The 27,631-nt window shown below is 36.1% G+C and overlaps 3 protein-coding genes and 1 pseudogene across 3 annotated transcripts; 1 reads left to right on the top strand and 3 right to left on the bottom strand.

The window, feature by feature from the left end:
• Window positions 1–9,068: 9,068 nt before the first annotated feature.
• LOC146454855 (glycine receptor subunit alpha-3-like) lies at window positions 9,069–14,793 on the bottom strand. Its single transcript, XM_085095261.1, has 6 exons — window positions 14,604–14,793; window positions 13,720–13,802; window positions 12,118–12,246; window positions 10,955–11,082; window positions 10,001–10,228; window positions 9,069–9,824 (listed from the first exon to the last, which is right to left on the bottom strand). The coding sequence occupies exons 1-6, from the start codon at window positions 14,729–14,731 to the stop codon at window positions 9,480–9,482; spliced, it is 1,041 nt and encodes a 346-aa protein (XP_084951387.1). The 5' UTR covers window positions 14,732–14,793; the 3' UTR covers window positions 9,069–9,479.
• Window positions 14,794–15,731: 938 nt separating this feature from the next.
• LOC146454854 (glycine receptor subunit beta-like) lies at window positions 15,732–18,498 on the bottom strand. The gene is made up of 4 exons (XM_085095360.1): window positions 18,378–18,498; window positions 17,591–17,661; window positions 16,617–16,693; window positions 15,732–15,838 (listed from the first exon to the last, which is right to left on the bottom strand). Exons 2-4 carry the CDS (start codon window positions 17,647–17,649, stop codon window positions 15,732–15,734), a joined length of 243 nt encoding a protein of 80 aa, XP_084951486.1. The 5' UTR covers window positions 17,650–17,661; window positions 18,378–18,498.
• A 2,824-nt stretch (window positions 18,499–21,322) lies between these two features.
• On the top strand, window positions 21,323–22,644 carry LOC146454853 (melanocortin receptor 4-like). Its single transcript, XM_085095221.1, has one exon. The coding sequence runs from the start codon at window positions 21,436–21,438 to the stop codon at window positions 22,378–22,380; it is 945 nt and encodes a 314-aa protein (XP_084951347.1). The 5' UTR covers window positions 21,323–21,435; the 3' UTR covers window positions 22,381–22,644.
• Window positions 22,645–25,783: 3,139 nt separating this feature from the next.
• LOC146454852 (melanocyte-stimulating hormone receptor-like) lies at window positions 25,784–26,857 on the bottom strand (annotated as a pseudogene).
• Between the last annotated feature and the right edge of the window lie 774 nt (window positions 26,858–27,631).

Raw genomic sequence — 27,631 nt, 5'->3', positions numbered from 1 at the left:
CTCATACATGAAGGTGGGATCGGTGAAGTTTTCTCATCCCTTACAGTTTTGGATTAATATTATTTGTATTAAAAAGAACCTACCTCCATGATTGGGTCTGATATCTTTATCATAGTCTGAAAACAGAAGCTCCAGTAGAGTCTTGTTCACAACTACTTCTGTCGTGCTGCAGAAAACAAGTTGTAATGATTGTGTGTTGGGAGGATTTGCTGTCGCACGAGAGAGGCACTTGAATAAAATAAAATACCTTTTATTTATAGTTATTGTTAATTTATTCCCTTCAACATTCAAATCTTTTTTGGCTAACTTTATTACTGTGAGTTACATCTAATGCAATATTTATGTCAACACGGCCACTTTTCCAGCGCCTGGCACGAATGCAAAGCAAAACAGTCTGGCGGGGAACTATTATTTACTACTAATATAAAAAAGCGCCCCGAAGCTTGCCAATTTAAATGTTTTTTTTCATTTTTTAATATATTTCAGGATATAAAAACAATTTTATAAAACAAAAATTACTTTCTCAAGGAGCCTAATTCCCCTTAAAAAAATATAATAAATGAAACAAAAATATAATGATTATGGTGGGTTAAAACTATATCGGTTCAGTATTCTTTAATTAAGAGTTATTTCCGCCAGCTTCTACTTTTAAAATTCTCTCTTGTACTTTAACTTAAGCACTGAAATGTGAGGAATGATAGGACGCATTCTTTTGGAACAATTCTTACTATACTCACTTCGATTCAGGAACAAAAGAAGTGCGTTGAATAACATTTACCAAACGAACGGAATTAAACCGATTAAGCTGAAAGCCTCCCCAAAAGAACGCAATTCCTTCTCTTCTGGAAAAACCGTGTTCCTTTCACTCTTCTGTCGAGGGCAGAATAAACGGAATACTCTTCTTTCCATTCCGAAAAAGGAATTGGTCCCAAAATAACATTAAAACCATCTATTCCGTTTATTTCTGTCCCGGAATCGAATTGTGCCAACAGAATGTTCTCATAACTTCCGACACGTTTTCGTAGATAAACTTTTCAGATGATTTTTTGGACGATTTCTTGAAATTTCGGATAGCAACACTCGAAGAAAATGCAACGAGTAACTAATGTTAAATTTATTGAAAGCAGTTCTATTTAGACAAATGAATTTGAACGCAACAAACTACACGACATACCTTCAGCAAAAACAGAGCAGAAAAAAAAGCGAAGAGTACAGGAACGAATACTGTTTTGAAGCTAAATTTGCTTGTTAATTAGTTTACAATAATCTCGCTGAGAGTGTTTTTGTGATCCGCGTTCAATGTTACTATTTATTTATTTCATTTTATTATTATTATTATTATTTTTTTGTAAATTTAACTGGCATGTGACATTTAATGTGAAAATAAATATCAGACTAAAGCAATTTTAAATCAGTCAGTAACTCTTAAATACTATTCCTTCCCTTTCAGTAAAAAAAAATATATGTAACATTTGGTTCCAAATGCTTTTAAAATCCTTCCTCTCTTTTTTTCCTCAGTTTTCTTTGAAGATTTTCATATGTCAACTTTTCAAACAACATATTTTTAATTTATGCATTGGAAATTGAGTCTTTCAATCACCTACCCAACGTTTGAACCCGAAACAGAAAGAAAGTTAAAGGTTTTTCGTTTATTAGCTTAAAAAAGGCACGACCACAGAATTATGCGGCACATGAGCTCGCACAAACACCAAACAAACGTTTATCTAACAGTTCAAAGGCAAAGAGGAGAAGCTCTTTTCATTAAGTAAGGACTCGCTCGCTTTGATAGGCGCGAGAGTGGTTGCATTCTGAAAACGTTTGACCATGGAAACAAGTTACAGGCATAAACCTAAGAAAAATGGTGAATTATGGAACCTCTAACCTTTACACAAAAAATGAATGATATTGGAAAAAAAAAGGAACAATAAAGGCTTCACTACTTGAATGTTGCAGTTGCCCACCTACTCTCTGAGCGAAATTTCTAGTAGTGGACGGGCGTGCGTCATAGCAACCAATCAAAACAGCTTTCATCAGGTTTACTTGAATTATTTCCCGCAATATTACAGAGCTAAAAAATTTCATGCACTGTAATTAGATGTGGCGAGAATGAAGGCCATTCTGTGCGATTTATTTATTTGTTGATTTATTTTTTCAGTGTTAATCTATCGCGAGATGCTACTTGATTTATTCAATGCAAAAGGAGCGCCAAATGTTAGAACCACCAATTAAAGAGAACCACTCAGCACTTTAGAATCAGGTGACAACGAAGATCTCTAAAATTGTAAACGTTTATAGTTGCACAACATCACCGTTCGTCAAAAAACGCGATAGCTGCAAATAAGGAAAAATCCTCAGAGCAGGGTTATGCTAACTATCAACCATGCTTAAAGTAAACTTTCAATATAACACGATTTAAAATTATTGGATCAATGCCACAAAACATAGCCACTTATAATAACTTACCCACAGGGACGAAAAAGAATCACGACGATTGCAAAGAACCACATCTCTTAAAAAAAATGGCTGTTCTTTGGTCAATCAAGGCGCTGAAGTGTGCAAAGCTAGACAGACGTCTTCCCTTGTGAAAATTTTCGGAGAATCAGCAGGTCATGAGTGCCTTCGGATTGAAAACAGAAAACACCTGCTGATAGTACCTAAAAAACTTAACGTTGCGGGAAATTAATATTTAAGAGCATAAGTTGAAACATGTTTCAATGTTACGCAAGTGACTAAGGACTTCAAAAAGTTGTTGATTTGTACGTTAACTGTAAAAAGATTGTATATTTGTATCGTAATAGTAAGAGCTGTTTTAAAAAGCAAACATTAATTCAAAGAATGCGCATCGAAAGAATTTATACAAAGCAACAGCTTAGTTCTGGATATGTTCTTTGAGAAAATAATAATCTCAATTTATTAAGTTAATGTTTTAAATGTTACGGCCTATTTACTAAAAAGTAATAACGACATCTCCTCTTCAAATAAACTTGGTACTTACAACGCAGCCAGGTAAAATAGGAAGACTGAGTTCGAATAGGTGTTAGAGGTGAATGATTGACTCAAACCTTGAGGTACTTTAGTTGCTTCTGAGCGGATCTCAACAAAAATGCTACATCTTTTTCTCGGTGAAAGGAAGGAAGTTCTCGTTGTAAAATGCGAATTAATTGGTCGAACATATAACATTCGTATATTTACGATAAAAATTGAATAAATAAAACTGATAGAATATTGGTTAAATGGCTGCGTCTCTAGGACCCTGGCTGGGAGAAAAATTAAAAACATTACACATGTACGTAAACCAAACATGAAATAAATACCTTTTGAGTAAACAGTAGAGTAGCTAGATGAAAATGGAAAATTTATATCGATCAAGGTGCTACTTTCCCTTGAAGTGAAAATAAGTTGATTTGTTCACCGTTTATCACGCTCGCCTTCTTAATCTGCTCGTATACAAGGCAGAAAACACGTTCGAAGACAAAATTAACATTTGAAAAAGGAGACACCGCCTTATGAATATTTGTCAGTTATAAGCTAATATGGATTTATTTAAATCTTTATTAAATGAGATGGATGAAGATACTTTACATACGCTGACCATGAAAGCAAGTAATATTTTATTATTAAATAAAATTAAAATAAAGCAGAATTCACTGAAGTTTTCAATAGCTTCCACTGGTGGGAATTATAACACATTTAGGGTGGTTTACAAATCCACAAGTTAATTTCAGCATAGAAGAGTACCACTAATATGTAAACAACTGTAGACCAATATAAGTTTGCCCTAAGCTAATGCGTAGGTGTGGAGGTTTAAAGAAAAATTAAAGCCCTTACTTATAAGTGCCAACAAATGAAGTCAAAATTACTGAATGAATGGGCTTCGTTGATATCTTCAGCCAATGAATCATTTATAATGGCGGTGAACTACCATTCAATTGATATTTTAATCGTCTTTTCTAGCAAAATATGTCACCTTGGCTATTGATCTCCTTCGTTTCACGTCTGTGAAATATTCTGTTAGTGAACATGTGGCCTAATAGGAAATCAATCAACAGAGTGCTGATGAATTGTTGGCATAAGCAGTTAATGACAGAACGAGGTATAACTGTAATTATAGTTAACGGCCTTACTTTTACCCTGGCAACAAAGCCTGGTTAGAAGACTGGTAAGCCTGGTGAAGTGTGGTTCAACCAGGCTAACCAGGCTTTTGGTTTGTAGTCAAGTCTGGTTAAGAGTCTGGTAACCTTGGTTTTACCAGGCTTTCAGGGTGTGTGTGGTTAAAAAACTGAACCTAAAAAAACGGGTTAGACGGGTTTTCCCAGACTTTCAGGGCAAGTGTAGTGGGAAAGCATAACCTGAAAAGCCAGGTTGACCTGGCTTCCCCAGGCTATCTAAAGGAATTTTTTTAATGAATACAATAAAATCTGCAATTCCACAGCGACAAACCAATGAGTGGTGCCGGATCACTTGTAGACCTGGATCAGCAAATTATCTCAAATACAAAATATTAACGGCAGACTGATCCCAACGGCGGAGGTGACGAGCTTGAGAGAACAAACAACAAAAGCTAGAATAACTAAAATATATTTGTTTTTTAAAAAAACAAATGTTTTTGCCCGATATTTCGGTTTGCAATACAAACCTTCCTCGGGGGGTGAACGAAAAAGAAAAGTGAGAAACATAAAAGGATCGTTACAAAGAAGATATAAAATATAAAATGCGCGACAATGATTGGTTGTTTAGGACTAAGTTACAAGTGTGAGACATGTCATTGGCGTGTTTCGTCACGTCTATTTATACCAAGAGGGTGCAATGTTTTATCTTTGTTGATTAAATGAAACGTTCATTAAGTTTCCGCTGGAATTCATAAATGCAACCACCCACGATGCCTAACTTGCCCATTTTTCCAAGAAGGTCAAACGAACTACACTTTTTTCAACACTAACGAATCACGCAAAATTACTGACTACATATCTTGCAATTCCAAAAACCTAATCTATTTAATTCAATGTAAGAGGTGCCACTCCCAATACATTGGGGAGACAAAGCGCAAACTTAATGAACGTTTCGGGGAGCATCGCAGATCTATCCTGAATCACCATCAACTACTCAACCCTACTCCTGTCTCGCTACATTTCAACCAACCTGGCCACTCAATCAACGACGTCCAACTAATCCCGCTTGAACTTATACGCAGCAAACGTGACTCAGTTAGAAAGGCTCGTGAAGCTCATTTAATCAACAAAGCTAAAACATTGCACCCTCTTGGTATAAATAGACGTGACGAAACACGCCAATGACATGTCTCACACTTGTAACTTAGTCCTAAACAACCAATCATTGTCGCGCATTTTATATTTTAAATCTTCTTTGTAACGATCCTTTTATGTTTCTCACTTTTCTTTTCCGTTCACCCCCCGAGGAAGGTTTGTATTGCAAACCGAAATATCGGGCAAAAAAATTTGTTTTTTTAAAAAACAAATATATTTCAGTTATTCTAGCTTTTGTTGTTTGTTCTCTCAAGCTCGTCACCTCCGCCGTTGGGATCAGTCTGCCGTTGATATTTTGAATTTTTTTAATACTTTCAACGCAAACGAATCAGACCGAGCTAGAAAAGCTTCACCGATAGTGTGCTCAAAATGACCTTCAGGTACATGCCATGGTGAGAACAGGTCTTTTTAAACGTTTCCTTTCGCGAGATTTAGACAAGGCAAACTTTCAAACCTACTTGTAATTATTTTCATTTACCGTGATCAGCATTGTTGTTTTGACTGATAACTTACTCATAAAGCATGTATTAAAATTCAAGTGAATCAACGAATGCGTGAAATGCTTTTGTTACATTTGTTTGGTTACGTTTCCAACCCCTGCCACTGCATTACTGTAAAGAAACGATCACTTTTTCTTTTCTTTTTTTTTTAGTGTAATTATTAACATACAACGCTGCTTCAGTTTCACTAAATAAACAACAGTGCGATATCCTCGTACAGGGCCAGCATTTATCCGCAAGATCAATATTAATAAGTATCTCTTAAAAAAACTATTGACGACAAAAAAGAAAGAGAAACGTCAAGCCTTTCTGTCGCTTCCCAGAAAACTACAGACTGAGAACGGTGGCTGTTTAATGTATGCAACAAAACGAACTGGTGATCCAAGTTATTAAATGAAACGTCTTCACCAGTATTAATTGAACAAACTATCCCATGAACATAGTAAAAGGAAATTAATTACTTACAGTGTTTTGATAAAGTCCTCAAATCCCCAGCTTCTACGTTCGCGCTCACATAGGTTCACTTATAATGTAAATTGGCAGCGTCCTTCGGGCGCATTTTTTATGCGGGGAAATGGTTAAGTAGCTCAAGCTAAAATAGTTGTTTATAACAGCTAATAGTTGTTTTTCTCTGTTTCTGTTATTTCATGCGCTCGCGATTAGTTGATTATAAATGGCTGTTGGATAGTCAACACCCGTTATATTAGCCTCGTTGAACTTAGAGATCCATCAGGGCGGCAGCACGTACATGGGCTGGAGGTTTTTGTTTTTTTGTTTGTTTGTTTGTTTGTTTGTTTTTTTTTTTTTTTTGGTTGTTTGTGCAGGAAACTTTTGATAAAGTATTCACGTCCTCCGCTTCTACGTTCGCGCGTTTTTGATTATCAACTTAGTCACAGGACGGTTTGAAGGAGTAGAATGTGATTGTGTGTATTTGTGCAGGTAAAAACTGCGAGAAAGTGGGCAATCAATACTAAGCCGTTTCCTACCGATAGTGAATACGGCTTGTTAAAACCCGTTTGAATTCTACGGCTTGTTAAAGAGAGATGTTGTCTCAGTAATCATTAACAGGATCTGCACCACTGCTATCCTACAAGGGGCGCTCTCGATAATTTCTAGCTCTACTTAACAATGTATATTATTCTTTCTAGTGAAATATTATTGCAAACTTGTATCATTGCGTTACAGTGTAAGCTGTAATGTGTAGTATACTTTATCACTTTTTTGTTTGTGTCATATATCGAAAAATATTCTTTCTTATTTAATAACCAATGTCTATTAGTGGACAACAGTCATTTTATTCAGTGTCAATTATCATAAGTATTCATTGAACGTTCGGTTTATACATTCCCGTTTTAATATTGAATAAGCTCTGACAAATTACCTTGTTGTAAGACATAAATGCTTGTGTTAACTATGGTATTTGAAATTAACGCGAATTGAGGGAAATTTGGTTTGATATAATGAAACTTAACGCGAACAAGAAGGCTAAATTTCCAATTCAAGAAAGTTATCTCGTATTCTATCAATAAAGAAAGAAGTCATTGATGATTCCAAAGCCATTTTGACTCAAACACAGTATAACAATGCTATGGATGACGTGTGGCTGTACATGAACTATGTATTCAAGATCAAAATTTGCTTATCAAAAACAGCTGATGTTCAAGGTTTGAATTGCTCCCAGCCAAGAATTTTAATAATTGAAGTCATGGTAATGAATACTCGTCTTCATTAAGGTAAGCGCGGTTTTTATTTATTTTAATTTTATTTTCTTTTTCAATCGCATCCCATCTTTGCGTATTAACTTACAGTTGCTAAGCACCTTTTTTTTAATTTTTAAATACATATATAAATTCACACACAACGCAGAACGTAACATATTGGGCGATATCAGCTATTTACACAAAGAAGTTCACGGTCGACTTTAAGAACGAACAGGGCTGGCCTTATATTCCGACTATAAATTTCAGCCCCCTGCTAAGCTAATCAAAACTCTGGAATTGCGCTATCCAATGACCCAGTTTTTAATAGGCATCTTTAGACTCGTGCACGTCAGGTTTTGTGTGGTGGAACCCGCCCCAATCACTCATAAACTACAACGGTAAACAATACAAAGAAAAATTAAAAGGATTGGTTAAATGAGTGTTCAAATTCTAACACTTACAGTTTTGATTTGGCGCAAATCTACTTACTTTTAGTTCTAATTATTTATTATTATGCGCAGTAAAACTGTCTGTATGCACAGTATCAGAAAGCAACACAGGGCGCGTAGCGTAACCTGTAAGCCAATCGAAACTTGAGATAGCACGTGAATAAATCAATAAAATATATATATACATATATAAAAGTCATAATCTAGATGTCTGAAAGTCTAAGACTCATGTAAAAAACTATTCATGGCTGGTCTATCAATCTTGGTATAATATAAAATCATCATGTTACTACTTTGAAAGTTCTTGAAATGTTCAGCGTCGCCGATAAAACCGCCTTCTGTATTTTCTCTAGGACTTGAGTAGTCTTTCGCCCAACCAGTGATCAAACACTAATCTCTGACTCTTTCGACCAGCCGTCAAGCACATCCATGATAATATTATACTGGTGCACCTCGTATCCTTTATATTGCTCCTTCAGTTCCCCCTTTAGGGACCATACTTCATAGTTTTCTCCTCGCTCTTCTTCTCTCGATTACTGATCCATGGACAACTCATCTCTATGGTCATGACTTTCTTGCTCTCATGATTCACAACCCTTGTATCGACCCGGTTGGCTCGCACCTCCTGATGATCTGCATACGCAAGTACATCCCACCACGCTTCTACTTATTCTGACTTGTACTCTGGCTTTGGCATCACTGGCGAGTACCATTGTGGTACTTCCTCAAGAAGATCTTGGTCACGAAGGAGCTCATAGAACAGGACTTTTAAAGCCATGTTATGTCTGAGCAAATACTTAATCTTAGCTAGTGCAGAACACCCGGCCAGGATGCAGGACAGTTCGGTGTCTCTGAACAAGCGAATTTTATTATTATTATTATTATTATTATTATTATTATTATTATGATTATTATTATTATTAGTATTAGTATTAGTATCATTATTATTATTATTATTATTATTATTATTATTATTATTATTATTATTATTATTATTATGATCATCATCATCATCATCATCATCATCATTTATTATTATTATTATTATTATTATTATTATTATTATTATTATTATTATCATCATGATAGCAGTTAAAACGTCTGCATGCTATATACAGTTAAGAAGCATCACCAGGCGCTAACGCAGCGTAATCCGTGAGCTATAAAGTAAATGATAACTAATAAAAACTAGTTATAAAAAAAAGAGATCAAGTAAAGCTTAAAAGATGTCTTTCTCAAGCAAATAGGTCAAATTGGCGGCTGAGTCTTTGAGAGTGCTCACGTTGCGACTTTAAACGTGCGAGCAATGTTTAGAGTTCCTGAGAAGCACGCCTTCTGCATCTCCCTGAGTACATCTTCCCGAGCACATCTTTAGGTCTATTATTATTATTATTATTATTATTATTATTATTATTATTATTATTATTATTATTATTATTATTATTATTATTATTATTATTATTGTTTATTTATATTTACATGCACATCTTCCCTCTTAACTTCTTCAACCTCTCATTTCTCCCAAACACTTATCAATAGCCGCTAGTAAACCTGTTACCTTTCCCCTTACGCATAGCCCGATATATCGCGAGCACTTTCAGGCAGAATTCGGATGTCATAAACGTATGCCAACCAATAAAATACATTAAACAAAAGAAAAGAAATTGGAAACAAGTATCGCGATGTTAAATCAATTTTGTCACTTAAGGCAACTTCTCGAGCTTCCTTAGTTTTCCTCTTAACTTTGATCACAAGCTGTTTCTGTTCTATGTCAGTCCGAAAAATGTTACATTTCTGGCCCCTGGGACTGCAACCAGCTTCAAGACTCTCTTCTTCGTCGACTCTGTATGAACCGCGCCTCATCCGAGATTTTATTACAGCAACCAGTCTGTCAGAGATGTATTTTGCTTTCTGTGAAAAAATTATATATGTCAATAGAGAACACAGCTGGTTTGCAGCTTTCTCAATTTCCTTACTTTGCGTCTTAGTTGCCTTTTCGTTACTTCTCTCTCTCCCTCCCTCTCGCTCTCTGTTTTTCTTTATTTTGCCCTTTCTTAGTAGAAACCAATGATTTTGATTTCAGTTACCTTTTTTGATGGGTTCTTTTGCTTGTTGCCTTTCTTCTGATCGACACGGAAGTGAAACACCAGCATGCATTCCAAGAGAGCAGCAAAAATGAAAGCAAAAGACACCATCAGATACCAATCGATTGCCTTGGCGTAACTGACACGAGGAAGGGAGGCGTTTGCTGACCCCAACAGAAACACAATGGTCAGTATGGTTGTTATGCCAACCGCCATTCGGGTGTTCATGTCCTGGGAAGAAAAGACATGATATACCATAAATAAACAAATGCACTGAAGCCAATTAACAGTAATTATTGAAATTTATTATGACGATGTCACTTAGAAATCTTAAAGATGAGATAGAACTAACTTTAACCGATAACATTAGTACAACAAACACTTTGAGATAACAAGAATAAAAGAAAATGGATAGGTTAAAACAAATGCAAATATAGATGACAAAAAGGGGAATTATATGTGCTTCATTTCCCCTCATTAGCTCTCTCTTGTTATCCCTTGACCCCATCCCCAACCCCTTTAATATATCATTCCAATTGTGTATTTTGCCTGCCTCAGTGGTTACTCAAGATGTTGTGATTGAATGCTTATTTCCAAATTTTGTCTACCATAGTTTAGTCAAGTATTATCTGTTATATAATATAGGAAAAACAGTTCAATCAGCATAGTTCCCCTCGTGCATCGTTTATACATAATATGTTTGTTTTTGTTTTATTTTTAGATTCTTTGATTTATTCAGTAATTTCTTTCTTTATTTATTCCAAAATAGTAGGAAAAAAAACATTCACCTTTTTTCTAATTATATAAAAACCAAATCCAGCTTCATTTGACTAAAACTACATGGTTCTTAGATGTCATAGTGTCTTTAGTTAGATCTTTAACGGTGGTTCTATTACATCATAATGACCTGTTAACCTGGTACTTAGTTTTTAAATGCCCAGCAGTTCTCAGTCTTACGTTTTTATCCATCCAAAACAAAGTCCAACTAATGGCAACTACAAGCACATCCGGGGCATACACCTGCATGATGTAATAACCAACACTGCGACGGAACGTGAAGCGGACTGTCAGCTGTGAGAAGTTTCCTTGCAGAAAAATGAATGCACTTAGATAACTTTGATTATTATCAGTGGTATCTGCAATGAAGATAATGTGAACAAAGCTTACGAAATTTAAAAAAGCATTGAACTACGTACCTGGCGAAGGCATACTTACTATAAATAAAAATGGATGTTGGCTGATTTTCGTTTTTTAATAAAGGAAAGAACACAACTTTTAACAGCATTTTTTCAAACAATCAGGCTCCAATGGGATTCGAAGCCATGACCTCAGCGATACCAGTGCAGTACCCTCACTTAGCTATCAAGCAAACTGGGAGCTGGTGATTTTGCCGGCAGGTAAGGTGAATAAATGAAAGTGAATGATGAGAATTAGCTCCAGGGTTGAACTCTCGCCTAATCCATGATGCTGTCTAAGTTGGATGATATCTCTAACGGTAAATTGTATTGTAAGTGGGGAGGGAGGTGGGGGAGTTGTTTTGTTGTTGTTGTTTTGTTTTGTTTTTGTTATTTTGTTTGTTTGTTTGTTTGTTTGTTTGTTACTGTTGTGTTTTTGCAGAGTGGGAGAGTGAGTTGCATTACTGGTTGACATTGTTCCATTGTTCCAATTCTGATTTAAATTACAGGCTACATGAAGCTTGGTGACTTTGAAGGGATGGCTATGGCAATACTCTAATTGGCTGTTCATTGGAGCAGTGTCTGATAACCTGGTAAGATTTAGTGTCTAAAACCGGCCAATTTAAGGGCATTTTCCTGGACATTGGAAGCCAGCTGCAATTAGAATTGTGACAATGATTTTCATAAAATCGGGTATACATTATTAATTAGTTGCCACATTCAGAAGTCAGAAACAGACTTAAGCATTGCGCAGACATGACTTCTCCTGAAGTAAAGCAGGAGAACTCTGACTTTCCCGCGTGATGGAATTTGACTGCAGCCGATCAATTTAAATTACAGAAATACTGACCGTAACAGAAATAAATGCTTTACATGAAAACAGGGGAGTATATAAACCTGATTTTCACTAAAAACTAGGTATGAGTGAAACAATAGCTTATTTACCTGTACTGTAGTTAGCTGTTTGTTCACCCAATTGACTTTCCCTGCAGACAAACTGGGCAATTGTTTTCCTTTCAAGTATCACATTTTCCTTTTTCCACTGATACACAATATCTGATGTTTTGTATCCATCTACAACAGAAAACATCATTATAATAGGCAATTGTACTACTTTAAACTACGTTCGCACCTCACGATTCAAAGATTTAAAAATGTATGAGACTGTATTATCGTCAAGAGTATAAAGCAGATAAAGGAAAGTAAATACAGTCAGGCAAAGGAAAAAAAGAATTTTATTAGCTAAATGGAGGTGAACTACATTTCCCGCGCTGTAGTTCTGCCATAACGTCAGGAAGGAAAATTGCAGCCTCTGCGCTTTCTTGCTAAAGAGTAACTTTATTGTGGAAAGGGCCAAAGTCATGGAAACACTTCCATCCTGCCCCAAGCTTTTCCCAGCAAAACGTCCAATGCTAATCCCATAACATTAACAAGTATCAAACAATTTGTTGGAGGCCAATATACTTTAAGCGAACGATAAAGTCGCTATTTTTGAAGCAACCACTGGAACTAAGCATGATTTATTTGAGCAAAAGATGTCATCATTGTTGGCACTATACGAGTTAACCTAACTGGGCGTTTTCAACGTGTTTTGTTTTGTTTTCCAATGGCCATTTATTTTGGGGTGACAAATTTCTCTGCACACGAGTAGTTCAAGAGTTTGGCCGACCAAGTGTTCTTGTGCAAATATTGAGAGAATAAATTTCTCCATCTTGGAGGCAGCTGTGAAGTCTTTGCTCGTCATCTTGCCCTTAGACAGCATGCGAATTTCCTCAATTATGATTATCAAAACGAGTTTGCTTCATCGCTTAAGACTCGCTCCAAATTAATTGTTGAGGATAATAATGAAGTCCAAACTAATTCCGGGTACCGAGCTACGAAGAAAGAACTCAAAACGACGATTTCGTAAATCATTTGGATCTGATGAACTTTTGCGTCAAAGTTGGTTGTCCATGGCGTGTTTCTGTCCGAACATGTTAATGAATTTTGGTATCTTGTCCTGCAGAAACACCAGCAAAGTAAGAATTAACTGTGAACTGGATATAAACTTGCGAATATTGGTGTTTCCCAAAATTAAGATCCGATACTATTCACCTCCTAGGAGGAAGATGATGCTGATTTGTAAAAACAAAACCAGTAAATAATGCTTTTCATCGTTCTGATTGGCTACTCAAATTTTGGATAACGTTTGTTATTCACCTCCCGGCATTGTCTTGGATTTCGCTCGCGGCTTTTTTTACGCTGATTTTTCGGAAATGAAGAGGGCTAGCTTTCCATTGGTTTTAATTTAGTATATACCAAACATTTTTTTCACCTCAGGGTTTATGAATAGTAGCAGATGTTTACCTTGCTGTTTCGCGGCTCGGTAACTATCCAGCATTATCCACCTCCACTTGTAATCGGTAGATAATTTTGCTATGAAATATCCCGGGGAAGCTGACCAATCACATTTCTTAAAATGTCAAGGTCGCTGAGACGATAGATAATAAAATGCTTTTTTTGAAAGCTTCACCTCTCCCTTTAATTGTGCTTACAGTGTCAACTTACAGCTGCTGAATTTAACAAAACACTTCTGCTGATCCAGAGGAAAGTCCTGCAGCTTCATCTCACACGATGCCACTAGTTTTACTCTAAAGGAAAACAGAAATATGGCAATATATTAAATTAAAATTATAATGGAAATCACATCGAATGATGACAATAAATCATCGATCATAGAACAATTTATGTAATCTGGACCTTGCCCAAGGTACCGATGATCTGGCACTCAGTCATGAGTGGTTGCATCACTAGTGATAGCCACCAGAATTCTTCAGATGTTTTCTGTTTTTTGTTTTTGTTTCTTTGTTTTATCAAGTGAATTGTAATTTTCACCGTCCTGGAGTCAAAAAAATTAAATACTAAAGAAAAATTGGTTTCTGTCGCTCGTTGATCTGATGTTAGCTGTTGACAAAAACTTACGTCAATTTATTAATTTAGTCAGGTTTGTTCGTTTGTTCCTCGCTCATACCTCATTTTTAGCGACAGTCATTCGTTATTCCCACGTTTACGCGTTCTCCATTTGCCATGAGTTCTTTCGGTCATAACTTTGTTCTACAACGGCACTGGTCGAAACAAGTTTTTCGAAGAGGATCCACTCTCACTGGGGTTAGAGGTTCATTACCGATAACATGTTATTGGCTTTAAAATTCAGTTGACAAGAGTCAGCATCGCAAGATAAACAAGAAAAGTGAGGTTCGAATCAGACTGATATTTTTTACTGCTGGATAAAGGGGTGGCTATGCAATAACGACATTAACTTCTTTTGAGGTTAATGAAGGGCGCTGCAGGTAGAGACCATCATCTATTTTGTGGTTTGGTGGGTCCTGTTCGAGTAAAGAAGTTTTGACTACTTCCCTAATAGGTTTATGGTAACAGCAGGTTATACAAACCGTTTAGTAAAGAAGATAGTGCCATCAGCACCAACAGTCATGGCACTGTCAGTATCGGAGCCGCTCATCATTAAGTTGGACTGCCGAGCGTTACTGCAGTATGTGTCTGGAGCCCACGCATTATCCATTGCCGTGTTTTTCAGTGTAACTGAGCGGTTAAACTTCCCGGCCAAACGAAAGTCAATCCAACTTTGGCGAAAATAACCAAAAATTGTGTACTCCTAAAATTATAATAATAAAATATATTAAAAACTGTATGTAGTTGGCACAAAAGATCAGTTATGCAAAACTCGGATCATACTTTTCATTTTAGTAGCGACAAAATATGCGTGGCAAGGGTAACCTGTGAATGTATCGGTTTTAACTTTTATTCTGTCGGTTACCGATAGTCTGAGAGGACTAAAGGGTATTGTTGTTATATACCCTGTCTATACTGCAAATGACAGCGAATAATCCTACACGGGAGCTGGGTGGGTGGGTCTTTCAAACAGTAAAGTAAAATCGTCTTCAAGTAAAATGAAAATCTTGTTCCATTCAGTTTTAACTAGTATCAACCCTCTGAAGGAAAGTAATTTAACTACACTCTTTCCAATTCTTTTAATCAAACAGGAAATCAAACAGGAAAGTATTATGATCCAATGTTATTCACTGGTGACTTGAGAAAAGAATGGCTATCTATATCTTAACCCTATCATGCCTAGGCAGCAAAATGGGACGATGACGTGTAAATTACCTCATTTATCCTTCACAGCCACTACCTTGGACTTCTCGGTTTTTCCAGAACCTCAGAAAATCATGTCAATTGACCCAAAAATAATCAAAACCAATAAAGAAATGCTAAAATGGGGGAAATGTAAAAGTAACGAGGATACACCACCTTTTTTCACAAAAAGGGGAGATAATCCAAATCTCGAAAAGCATGACTGTTAAAATCTTGTTGCCATGGAAGTATTATGTCACATGAACAATAAAGTGCCGCACCAAATTCTTCCCAAATGAAATTTAGGAAAAGTCACAAAGTTTTTTAATTGTTAAGAAAAGCTATTAATGCTCAAAGTCATCGCTGGCTCCCGTGCCCTCCCCCCAGGCTGAATAGTGAGGAGGGTTAAATGTGAGGGGTTAAGCTCCTTATTGAAAGAACAAAGCAAAAACAACTTGAAAACCCACCATATCTGCCTCTTTGATGTTTCCAAAGGACTCGACGTACAGATCCACGATGACTTTAGTAGGGCCATCTGAGAAGGCGATGCATACACAAGAACACTTTACTATTAGTCTACGCTGCAAGCAGCGGAACAAATAAGCTTTATACCTCCTTGGTTTTAAGGTGATCATCATGATGCAAAAATTACACGTTTTAAAATTTTGTGTATAAAGACCCTCTCTCTCCCGAAATGATCAGAAAAAGAATATGTTCATTGATCCAAGTCACTGTTATTTCATCCCTGGACAAGTATCTCAACTCAAAAAGTCACGAAAATGCAGGGGTGGGGGTTATTTGTCATTCCATTGAATTCCAAGACAACAAAAAACTCGCCGTTTAAATACAATCGAATAGTATCCCCCGTATCACTCTCAACAACTTAGCTTAAAGGTACTATGTTATGTAGTTAAGGTTTAAGGTTTTAGGGTTTTTATTATTATGCACTATTTCAATGGCTTACAGCAAAAGGAAATTACAATATATAAGAAAAGTAACATAAAGATAGCATTAAATTACACAAATGTGAAAAGTAAAATGTGCGCAGTGACCAAAGGAGCTTAGGATTTCGAGTTGGTCACTGCCACGTGCAACTAACTGGCGTATAACGTGCAACTATACAGCAAAAAAAGGAAAAAATAATAAAAGTGCAATAATAGAAACATACTACAATTTTTACATAAAAAACAATAGAAATGATAACTAATAGTGAGGGCAATACCTTTTAAATACCCAATATTCATTGATCTTTAACATATTATGTCAACATATTTTAAAATATTTTATTTTGTATCAAAAGCATTGGTACTCACTGTCAAAATTAGGTCTCACGTTTCTGTCGTACCCAAAAAACATTTTCTTTAGCACTTCAGAGTCCATCGTAACTTCACTGGAAACAAAAATAGTTATGAAACACGAACGTACAATTACTTTACAAATTATTTGAATTTGTTCATTTGTTCAGAGCTATTTCTCAGTCAAAATAAAGCTTAAATTTCATGTCAGATTTGGGCGGAAAATTTCTTCAGTTACCGACAGACGTCAACAACCAAGTTTGTTTAGTTCAGATTAAGAATTTTAACTTAGAGAACCGTAACTACGGTGACAGTTTTATTGCAGCTGTTAAAATGACTTAACATAAGGAGTTGGTACAGAAAACTGCTGGAGCCAACGGGGATTTCCAAGTTGGTTTTTTTGTTGGCCGTGACTACAGTCGAACCTGTATCAAGCGGTCACCCTCGGGTAATGGCTAGGTGACCGCTCTGGGTAAGGATTCTTCGGTTCCTTTGATGCACCATGATCCGAGTGATCTTGGATCAAAAATCCGGATTCGGATTTTCCCAAAGAAACACACCCTAGGTCTGCACTTTTAATCTGTAGCGTTCTCTTATGCACATCGAGAAGATGAATCTTTATAGACACAAATCCATAGCTCTGATTTATTCGTGTTCTAACGAAAGATTTTTCTACTATAATTTTTATTTTTGGCGAATGGAATGTAAGATTTATTTATCTTGTATTATTAATATTTGTGTCGACCTTTGGCTTTCCTGGTGCTTGAAATAGGACTCTTAAAACCAAGAACACCTTTATAGGAAAAAATTGAAGGAAAAAATTGAGAATGGAACAAAGAAGACGAATAACTGACTAACTGCAGAAAAAATTGCAAGTTCCTATGTCATTGTCCTCGTAATACAGATTCTATAACAGACCGATTTGTTATTCAATATCAGAGTTCTCGCGTAACTACGTATATCTTTACCTTGCTTGTGTTTCTGATACTTACATTAATTCAGATGAGCAGACGTAACAAAATAAGAGTGTAATTCTCCAAATATTAGACATATCACTTCGCTCCTTCAAAGAAATAACAAAAGTTTACTAAATTAATTATGATGTTGTCTAAAACTTCATCAAAGCAAACAGCAGGATTGCTGATTAATATTATTACTTATTTTAACCTTAGGTCTGGGTGCTGAACATTCCGTCTCAGCTCGGCTCTGTGATCCTCAATCACGTTTTTTCGCAATTTGGATTCCTTAGGTAAAATTTTGCATACGATACAGTAAATTTTGGTATTAACAATGTAATACCCGCTGTATAATATTAGAACACTTTTAACGTGATTGTTCACGGAATAAAGTTTTCTCTACAAGGTCAACACTGGGTTAACTTCTTGACCAAACATCTTGTCAATTTGACACGGCTTTGGGGTATTTTTTGATGAAATAATTTCCCGATTGGCCAACATATAATCATGTTTATATAAATTCATCCAGGAGTATATTCAACAGCCATGCTGTAACTTTCATCAAACTACACAACTTGAACAATAAATTAAAACAGTCCAAGGTCAAATAAATTTCCAAGTATATAGCTATTATAGTATATAGCTATTGTAGATAAATGTCAGACCAGATATTAGGACAATATTTTTCATCCTTTTTGTGTCTTATGTGACCAAAATCAATTTTAAAAAATTAATGTTTTACTGGCGAAAAACAAAAAAAAAACAAAAAAAAAAAAAAAAGACGAAAACAATGGTAAAAAGAACGTAACTAAACTAAAAGTACCTTTAACTTTCTATCCAAATATTGATATTTTTCGGTTTCACACTTTTGTCCTCATTTGCTCACTTCAGGTGTTGCTGCAAAGGTTTAACGAGACACTTAGAGCTCAACAAGTACACTACATGTATGGACGCTCCGGCTGTGCGATTCAATGCTGAACAGAATTCAACTTAAGTTAAAAACAAGCTTTAAGAAATGTGTTTAGTGCTTTTGTCATACATTTTGTTTAAGTTGTAATCTTGGCCATGATACTACTCGTAAAATAAGTATACTATTGTGTCCTTCTTACCTTAAGATTGCTTTTTACGAGCAAACCAGCAAATAATTAACGCTTATTGCTTCGGCCAGACAAATGAACTTTTTTACTTACATAAATTATTAACTGTTTTAAGCCAAGGGAAAGCTCGTTTGCATAGTTTTTTTTTATATCTGTTTTACATCACAATTTAAAGTTTTACCACAAATAAGCAAGTTTAGGACGATAATTAACGCCCAAATTAAAATACTGTTCTTAATGTAAAGACCCCTCTAGCATTTTCACTTCAACGATTTTCAGATATTCGAGAGAAGTCGTAATTTAAATTTTTCCTCTTTCAATGATTATTAAATTGGTTATTACAATTTATTCCGACTAACCCACCTCAGGGTATTTACAAGCCATAATGAAAACGCCAGTGAAATAACAAAAAATGGACTTCAGTAGCCACTAGAAAATGAAAGAGAAGCTACATTTCTCTTGCTGTTGTACAAACGCGACCGGAAACAAAAACGCTGCCCCGTGGTGACGAGTTCATTTTGGGTCCGTTGAAAGTTTTTTGTTTTGTCTTCATTAGATGGTCTTCAAGACAACATTAATAAATAAAATAGTGGAGTTAGCGATTCTTTACTTTTTGGTAGCTAAATTAGGTTTAAAAATTAACAATTCGTAAAATATTAACAACGTAAAAATATTGAAAGCTTGTGGTCCAATATTAAACAATTTCCTTCAGTAGCATTTTAAAAGGAAAATTAACGAAAAAAACGTTACGTGACGTTTGGACGACTTCATGTCATCATTTATTCAGTAGCGTTTTGTATTATTTTCAAAAAATAGTAAATGCTGTCTACTCCCTTTTTCTCAAAGTTTTAGTATAAGGAGCAGGGATGGCGCAGTGGTGAGAGCACTCGCCTCCCAACAATGCGGCCCAGGTTCGATTCCCGGACTCGCCGTCATATGTGGGTTGAGTTTGTTGTTGGTTCCCGTCCTTGCTTCGAGAGGTTTTTCTCCGGTTAACTCCGATTTTCCCCTCTCCTCAAAAACCAACACTTTTAAATTTAAATTCGATCTGAAAAGTATCCTCAATTACTGCTCTGCGCTTAATAAATTGACACTTGAAATGAAGTGGTTTGTTTTATTTTATCTTAGTTTACAAAGCGGTTACGGACTGCCACTAGCTACATACGTGTAATGACGACTTTTTTAACTGTTAACCCATGCCACATACATTTCACCAATAAAGCACCACAAAACACTGCAAAACATAGCATCACAAAATACCACCCCTAAAAGTCCCCTAGCAACGATTCTTTTCCTGTAATTTATTCTCTATAACGTGCTTGAACGTGATCGAAATGTAATTATTCAATAAATTCTGAGAGTGAAGTAAACGTCAAACCAGCAGGTATTTCGTGCGTCTGTGTTCAAAAGAGGATAACAATGCGTCTTTCATATGCAAAAAAGAACTCGAAAATTTTCACAGTCTTCGTTAATTTTTCCTCAGAAAGAAGTTGTCCGAGTCTATGTTTAGGAAAATAAGAAAAGCTTAAATAATGTAATTTTTTGCCAGTTTTACTAATTTGGGGCTTGTATGTCACTCGCTTCAGTTTCACTTAAAGATACAATATTGTATACAAATGATTGGTCGTTACTCGCTGAAAGATGTTGGGAAATTGATTTTGAAACCTTGCCAGTGACAAGAGATATTACACGCGTCAATTCGTTTATTTTATGTGCTTCTTCCACTTCTATCCAATAATAACTGGGCAAAAATTCGGTTGCGTCTCTTAGAAAGCGATGTAATTATGTTAATCCTTATTAAGTGATTATCAACTAGAAAAAAAGTGTAACTTTAAGAAGTTTTTATTAATTTTCTTTTGGTCCAAAAAATAATTGAAAAGAAAGTTTACTTTGAAAATTGTTTGTATTAAACTCATTTTCGTGGGAAAAAACAAATTGCCGTATTTTCCTAACGTTACAATACCTCAAACTAAAAATTACAAAGGATGAAAGTGCTTTCAAGGGCTTGGAATGAGTTTAAATGGATAATATATACTGAATAATTTAGTTGATTACAACTACCTCTGGTAAATTAATTTGAGCTGATATATTTAAACCTCCGTGTCCGACCTCCTTCGTAAGCAACCACTTTTGAGGATCTTCGAGTCTTATTTTATTTTTATTTTTTTAACCTGCGAACAGCTGGAAGTCGGAAGGCAGCAAAACAAAAATGTTAATCTGGCACCGCTTCGCCTAACCTAAAAAAGGCTCCTATAGTCTATATTTTAACCGAAAAAAAAAACCAAAACAAAACAAAACAAAACAAAGCCAGCTCATGTGTAATGACAGATTGTCTTTTTCCCATCCAGACACCTTGTACCATGAATCATTCCTTTGCAGAAGTTAAACACGGCCTAACACGCTACGCTCTGAAGGTAATAAATATTGCAATGCGTGGATAGGTGAAAAATTTAAAAAACCCGCAGTGTTCGGTCTCATTAAAGTTCTTGTGGTAGGATAGAGGTATATTTTCGAATTAATTATTAACGAAGCTCATAGCATTTTCATGCTAATTATATAAGGAGGCAAAAAAAAAACATCCGCAATTTCGGCGTTATTTATACGCCAATACTATTGATAATTCAAAGCTGAGTAGCTAAAAAGCCCAGGATTTTAAGTTGTGACTATTTAATTGGCTACAGTGACTGATTTTGCATGAAAAGAAGCCTATTGCTGTAAGGCAAGTAGTAAGATATTGCTTAGACTCCTGTTTACAGAGACAAAGAGACAACAGAGTTTAATGACATGAACGTCAACTACAGCACGTTCGCAATGCAAGGAAGTGTTATTAAGTTTGAGAACGATGAACTCAGAAATAGAAATAAGACGGATACTGAACGAAAACTTATGTTGGTGAATTGTGCCGTGAACATCCCTCTTGCTCTAACATCGATCATTGGAAACGCTTTGGTGTTACATGCGATAAAGAAAACACCATCTCTTCGCTCTCCGTCAATCATGTTACTTTGTGGACTGGCGTTAACGGATCTTGCCGTTAGCTCAATCGTACAACCGCTTTTCATAGCAAACACTGTAATACAACTGTACGATCAATCACAGAGATTAATACAGCTATTTCGAAGCGGGTATAGTACGGTTGGTTTCTCCCTGTGTGGAGTGTCACTTTGTACAGTCACTGCAATTAGCCTGGACAGACTTCTAGCTATTCAAAAACCTTTACGGTATCCAATCATCGTCACGACTTCGCGAATTACTCGCATACTGATCCCGACTTGGGCAATATGTTTATTGTGTTCAAGTGCACAGTTATGGGAACACCGAGTTCTTCTAGTGTCAGTTATTGTAATTATAGGTCTTTGCCTGTGTATCTCAACCGCTTGTCATGTTAGAATATACAGAATTCTTCGACGCCATCAGATTGAGATTCAAATTCAGATGCAAGTAGTTGAGAGAGGTACAACAAACATTAATAATATGGCCAGCCTTCGGAAATCTGCTTTCAATGCTTTTATAGTTTTTATTGTTCTCGTTATCTGTTATTGTCCATATTTAGTTGTTTACATTGCTTTTTCTATTGGGGTTAAGGGCAACGAGAACCTCTACAAATCTCTTGCTTCTACTGCAGTGTTTATTAACTCGGCATTAAACCCATTCTTATATTGTTGGAGATTACGTGAGATAAGGCGCTCTGTGTTGAAGACTTACTGTGAACTATTTTCCTGTAAATAACATGTACTTAATCAAACTGCCTTTTTGATGGATTTAAGTTTTTGAGCCCCTCATTCGTTAAATGGAGAAGGACGATCTAAATGTTTGAAACTTGAAACAAATATACGAAGATGTTTGGAAAAAGGATGATCTCTGAATCCAAGACGGGAAAGATTCAGTTAAATCTAGCTACTTCATCATAGAATTCTGTATATATATATACAAACTAAACACTGCTCTTTACAGTTTTTCAATTACCTTATAAATACATGCAATTAATATTTATTTCTGTCTCTACTCCAATAAAACATCGATTAAAAAAAAAAAAAAAAAAAGATGTTTGTGTCTGCGATTTAATGGTTTATTCTGGGGAGGATTGTTTCCGAAGGAGTCAAACTTTACGGTACTGTAAAAGGGAAGTACTTCAAATTGGTCTCGGAAAAATATTTCCCCGTATCAGCACGACGAAGGGGTTCTGAAAACAAGATATGAAAGTAGACTTCCCAAAATCATAAAAAAAAGGTAATGGAATACTTCTTTCGCAAACTCGTCAAGGACGGTGCCTCCTAATAAAGAAGTATTTTTGCACAGTTTATGACTATCCGGGAAAAGCAGATCTTAGTATGGGCTACTGGAATTCATAAAGAAAATTGGGGGTAGCAGGACAATTTTTTAGAGATTAATTAACAATTATTCAATAAGCAGTAGCATACAATAAGCAGTAGCATACAAAGCAACGCATGGCACTTTTTTTTTTTTTCAAATTGAAGCTGAAAAATGTTTGGTGACTAATCTGAAAAATGTTTGGTGACTAATCTTCTGGATACTTAGCGCACTTGCTGCTTTGTCCGCATATTTTTAAACCGGACAAAAATCCCTGTATTAGTAGGGACCACCCATAGGAAAACCGAGTATCTCGAGATGCGCAGAACGTATGCGCAGTAACAAAAGTAGGCACCGTCCTTAATACTATATATACGAAGAGAAAACAAAAGAAAGTTTTCTTTTACACTGCGGTAATGAAGAGGGTTTACAAATGTGACTCGAAGCCCCGTATCAAGACAAGGGGCTGACAGAACCAACATGCCACCCTGAAGAAGGCAGCACTGCCGAAACGTCGGTGAACATAAACCAAACTTAATAGCGTTAAAGAATACCAAAAACCTTTTGTATCACCTGAGCAAGATGCTTCGCAGTTTTAACAATATTGTCAACTGACAGATTCTGCCGCGCCGACTTTAAAAACTTTTCTTATATATATATTTTTTTAATATTGAAGTAAAAGTTTTTAAGAAATTTATCTGGAGACGATTTTTCAATGCTAAGTGACTTTGATATAACCATGGTTTTTTTCTTTTCCAGAAATAGTAACTTTAACTTTGTTATATTATTTCCGTGTTTTGGATCATTTCAGTGTTTTTCTATTTGTTTTGGTTGTTTTGTTTTTTTAATCAATGTTGGTGGTTTTCTGAAATTTAATCTTCTCTCAGGCCAGAAAAACGCACGAAATTGTATAATTGGAATAACGTTTGTGCGTCTTGCCCGATTGGCGCAAGAAGGATAACAGAGCTTCGCATTCCCAAAACTCTTATGGTTTTAGGTTTTCGATTTCAACGGTTTTCGCCAGGAAAAATGACTTCACAAGCTGTTATTTTCAACTTAAATCAAATCAAATGCATAACGAAATATTAAAATATTTTGAAAAAGAAGATTATTATTTTTGAAATATATTGCACTCATTTTTATTAGCCAAGTTTCAACCGAATAAGCTTTTTCATTAATAATTTAGAGACCGACCCCTCCCTTGGTGTAATGCAAACATAAACCACTGTAACTACTGTCCTCAGTAGAGCTGAAACACCTGACGTGTAAATAAACAAGATCACGTGACTACTGGCGAACGAACATATGTCAAACGGTAAAGAATAAGAAATCGGCGGGGAACTGATTCACATTTGTTTCTGTTTGAAGTGAGACAATGAAATATGGAAATTTCAATTTTCACTGTTCAATAGCCCTGCCCTTTTACGTGTAATAATGAGATATTAGCACAAAAACTCACCAGCCAAAGATGTTCGTTCGTTCGTTCATTCATTCTTTAAGGTTACCCGATACCTTCAGAGGTGTCGCGCGTTTAAGCCATGTAGCGCGTCCAGTTTAAACTGTAGATACCTAAACCCCTATATCAAGTTAAAGCTTATAGAGCTGACTATCAAACCATACCAAGAATTTTGAAAAAAAAATGAATTGTAGAATTTTTCACGACCTCTAATTGCGAGCGTCCGGATCACCTTTTTAAAGCTACAAGTCAAAGTGAATTTTGATTTTTGCTAATTTTATTTGCTCCTCAGTTTCCGGATCAAAAGCGCTAAAAAAAAACGTGTTTGCGTTTTTCCATATTTAATCGCAGTGAAAAGTTATAGAGCATTTTCGACATAGGATGAAAAAAAATGTGGAGTAATCGTACAAAAATCGCTCTCGGAGAAAAAAATATTTCGAAAGAAAACATTCGCAGACACGTTTTTGTTGTTTGTATGTTAACCTAGCTACTGTCCAAATTTGAAGGCAAACGAACAAATTCCTTTTGAGTTTTAGCTCTTTGAAGTGGCTCCTCCAAGTGAAAAAAAATTATTCGAGAAAACAGCGCTAAAAATTCGGCAATTCATTTTATTTCAAAATTCTTGGTTTAGGTGGATAGCCAGTTCTATAAGCTTTAATTTGATATAAGGGTTCAGGTATCTACAGTTTATACCGGACGCGCTACATCGCTTGGACGCGAGACACCTTTGAAGACACCTCTGAAGGTACAGGGTAACCTTAATTCATTCATTCTTGATGCTTGCTTCAATATGGATGATCTCAGCCTACCAGAATATTTGCAGAGCTTTTTACTTGTTGACGGTCTATTTGACTTCATTTTTACCATGCACAAGGAATTGACTTCTAAAATCTGAGTTAAGCCTTATGTCCTCCGTGTGATTTATCGCTTCGTTGATCAGAGCACTCAGAAAGATATCATGGCTCCTTGAAAAACCATTTGGTTTACAGGGATGGGTATCAATTTATTTCGTAAAAGCAAATGCAGGGAAATTCTGCAAGACTACTACAAGCTTTTGTACAAATACTTCTTTTAAAAATCTGAGTATCACCTTGCGTCATCCACATGAGATTAAACGGCACACAACAGTTCCTTAATTTACAGAAACAAGTGCACGCTAATTGTGTTACTATTACAAGTAGATGCAAGTTAACTCCTGAAGTCTGAGTTCTTAGCCCCTACTACATCACTAGTGCTTTACCAGTACTTTGGGCATAGCTCCCGTGTCACTAGAGACATGAAGGTTTATTAAATACCGTCTGCAGATTTACAAGAATGGGCAAGTTATTTACAGGAAACAAGTACTCTGTAATTCTATAACACTTCTCAGGCGGAGGCACCTTTTAATGGGTCTTTAAGCTGAGTCAAGGTTTACTGTATCCAGTATTGAATTTATCAGTTCCCACAGCACTTGGGGATATAATGGTTCCTTGAAATGCCGGCCTGTTTTACAAATAATTTATTTCCAGAAAACAAGCGCTCGGCAGTTCTGCGAAACAACGACTCGTATTTCACGTATTCTCCAACAGAACAATATCGGGTTTAACGAGGAATTTATGAACACGATTGTACCAGTGAGACAGTTCGCTAGAAATCCCCCGCCTGAGGCCATGTTTGCAAGGTAAGGGCAGTAACACAGAATAAGGACAATGTAAAATATAAAAGTGTTCAGGGCAGACTTTTTCAGACGCGCAATGTTGGGGGTATTGGCAGTGAAGGCTTGAACTGCTTCCAACTGCACTTGTATCGCATTCTGGTGATGGCGAACGATTCTGTAAATCATGATATGCTAAATAGTTGAGATGCAAAGTCCACAAGCATCAACCATACCAACGACAAGGAAAAGAACACTTTCTGCCCAAATCTGCATACTGCCAACGAGACTGAAGGAGAGCCAAATGGCGATAAAAATCCACCTCAACCTTGGAATTGTGACAATGTTTGCATATTGAAAAGGTTTCAGAATGGCAATCAACCTGTCCAAACTGATGATGGCGATTACAGCGAACGACACTCCACACACAGTATAAACCACAACGTTGTACAAGAGAAAAAACAGCGTGTTAATCTCCACGGAATGCGTGTAAATCAGTACTAACACCCGTGTAATGAATAGCGGCTGTACAACTACACCAACAGCAAGATCTGTTGAAGCCAGACCACAGAGAAGCAGGATGGACGGAGAGCGGAGAGATGGTGTTTTCCATACCGCATGTAACACCAAAGCGTTGCCAATGATCGCTGTTAGAGCAAGAGGGATGTTCACAGCACAGTTCGCTAAGAGAAGAATTTGTACAAGGTTTGCCATGTTTAGCTCAGCGACTCATCTTGATTCTTTAGTCAGGCATCATAGTTTGTATTTGTTTTTTTAACGCAAATTGAGCCACTTCCACTCGTTTACTGTGGCACAAGTTCGCTGTTGCTTAAAGTAATTCCTAAATTCAAATCTGGCAAATTCCTTGAGCGCAAGGCATAGTGAAAAAGCACGGTTCTTTACGTGTATATATGGTGGAAAAATTCCTTGGAAAAGAAATTATGGAATGATGGAAACACACCCAGACAGTCCGGATATGACCAATAAATGATATGTAGCCGGCCCCCAAGTGTTAACAAATATTACTCGTTCAATCTATCTCACCTACTTTCCATTTGAAGTTTATTTTGACAACGATGGTGTTATTTGTTTTCCTGCGCAAAAGCCATTTAGCCACCTGTCATTCTATAGAACTGGTTAAGTAAAAGCACCACTGGAAAATAAATATCTTCCCAATAATTTAATTAAACTGACGCGCCCGTAATGAAAAAACTGATTAAAGTGGGTGAAATAAATTACAACAAAAATTTAATCCCGCTGTTTTTTTCTATTTGTGATAACGGTCGTGCCGCGTAGGTATAGCGGAAATTACTGTTTCTGTTTCTTTACATAGTATACGTATTTTCGATTAAAATTGGTAATTGCCTGGATAATTCATTGAATGTTCAGTGCTACGATAGATCTTTTCTTAGCACAGCATGAAGCTGAGTTTTCGGAAGTATTTCAATTTTCATCATTTTGAGTATAAGCCGCTGTTAACACTGGGCAAATTTTCTTGCAACTTGTCTCGCAATCTCGTTGAGCCGTTGTGACACAAGTTGCACGGATCGTTGCGTTGTGTAACATACCCTGAAATTAAC

This window comes from Pavona decussata, unplaced genomic scaffold, assembly GCF_977016875.1.
Source record: "Pavona decussata unplaced genomic scaffold, jaPavDecu1.1 SCAFFOLD_300, whole genome shotgun sequence".
NCBI classification, from domain to species: Eukaryota; Metazoa; Cnidaria; class Anthozoa; order Scleractinia; family Agariciidae; genus Pavona; species Pavona decussata.
This window is presented reverse-complemented; position numbering and strand designations above follow the sequence as displayed.

Coding starts and splice junctions, on each gene's coding strand:
- LOC146454855 (XM_085095261.1), bottom strand. CDS start 14,731: ATGGATAATGCGTGGGCTCCAGACACATACTGCAGTAACGCTCGGCAG. Junction 10,229..10,954: donor TGTTTTGGATGGATAAAAAC/GTAAGACTGAGA, acceptor TTTTCTTCCCAG/GACATGAACACCCGAATGGC. Junction 9,825..10,000: donor AAAAGAACCCATCAAAAAAG/GTAACTGAAATC, acceptor ATTTTTTCACAG/AAAGCAAAATACATCTCTGA.
- LOC146454854 (XM_085095360.1), bottom strand. CDS start 17,649: ATGTCTAATATTTGGAGAATTACACTCTTATTTTGTTACGTCTGCTCA. Junction 16,694..17,590: donor GTCTGCTCATCTGAATTAAT/GTAAGTATCAGA, acceptor TTTTGTTTCCAG/TGAAGTTACGATGGACTCTG. Junction 15,839..16,616: donor CGTGAGACCTAATTTTGACA/GTGAGTACCAAT, acceptor TCGCCTTCTCAG/ATGGCCCTACTAAAGTCATC.
- LOC146454853 (XM_085095221.1), top strand. CDS start 21,436: ATGAACGTCAACTACAGCACGTTCGCAATGCAAGGAAGTGTTATTAAG.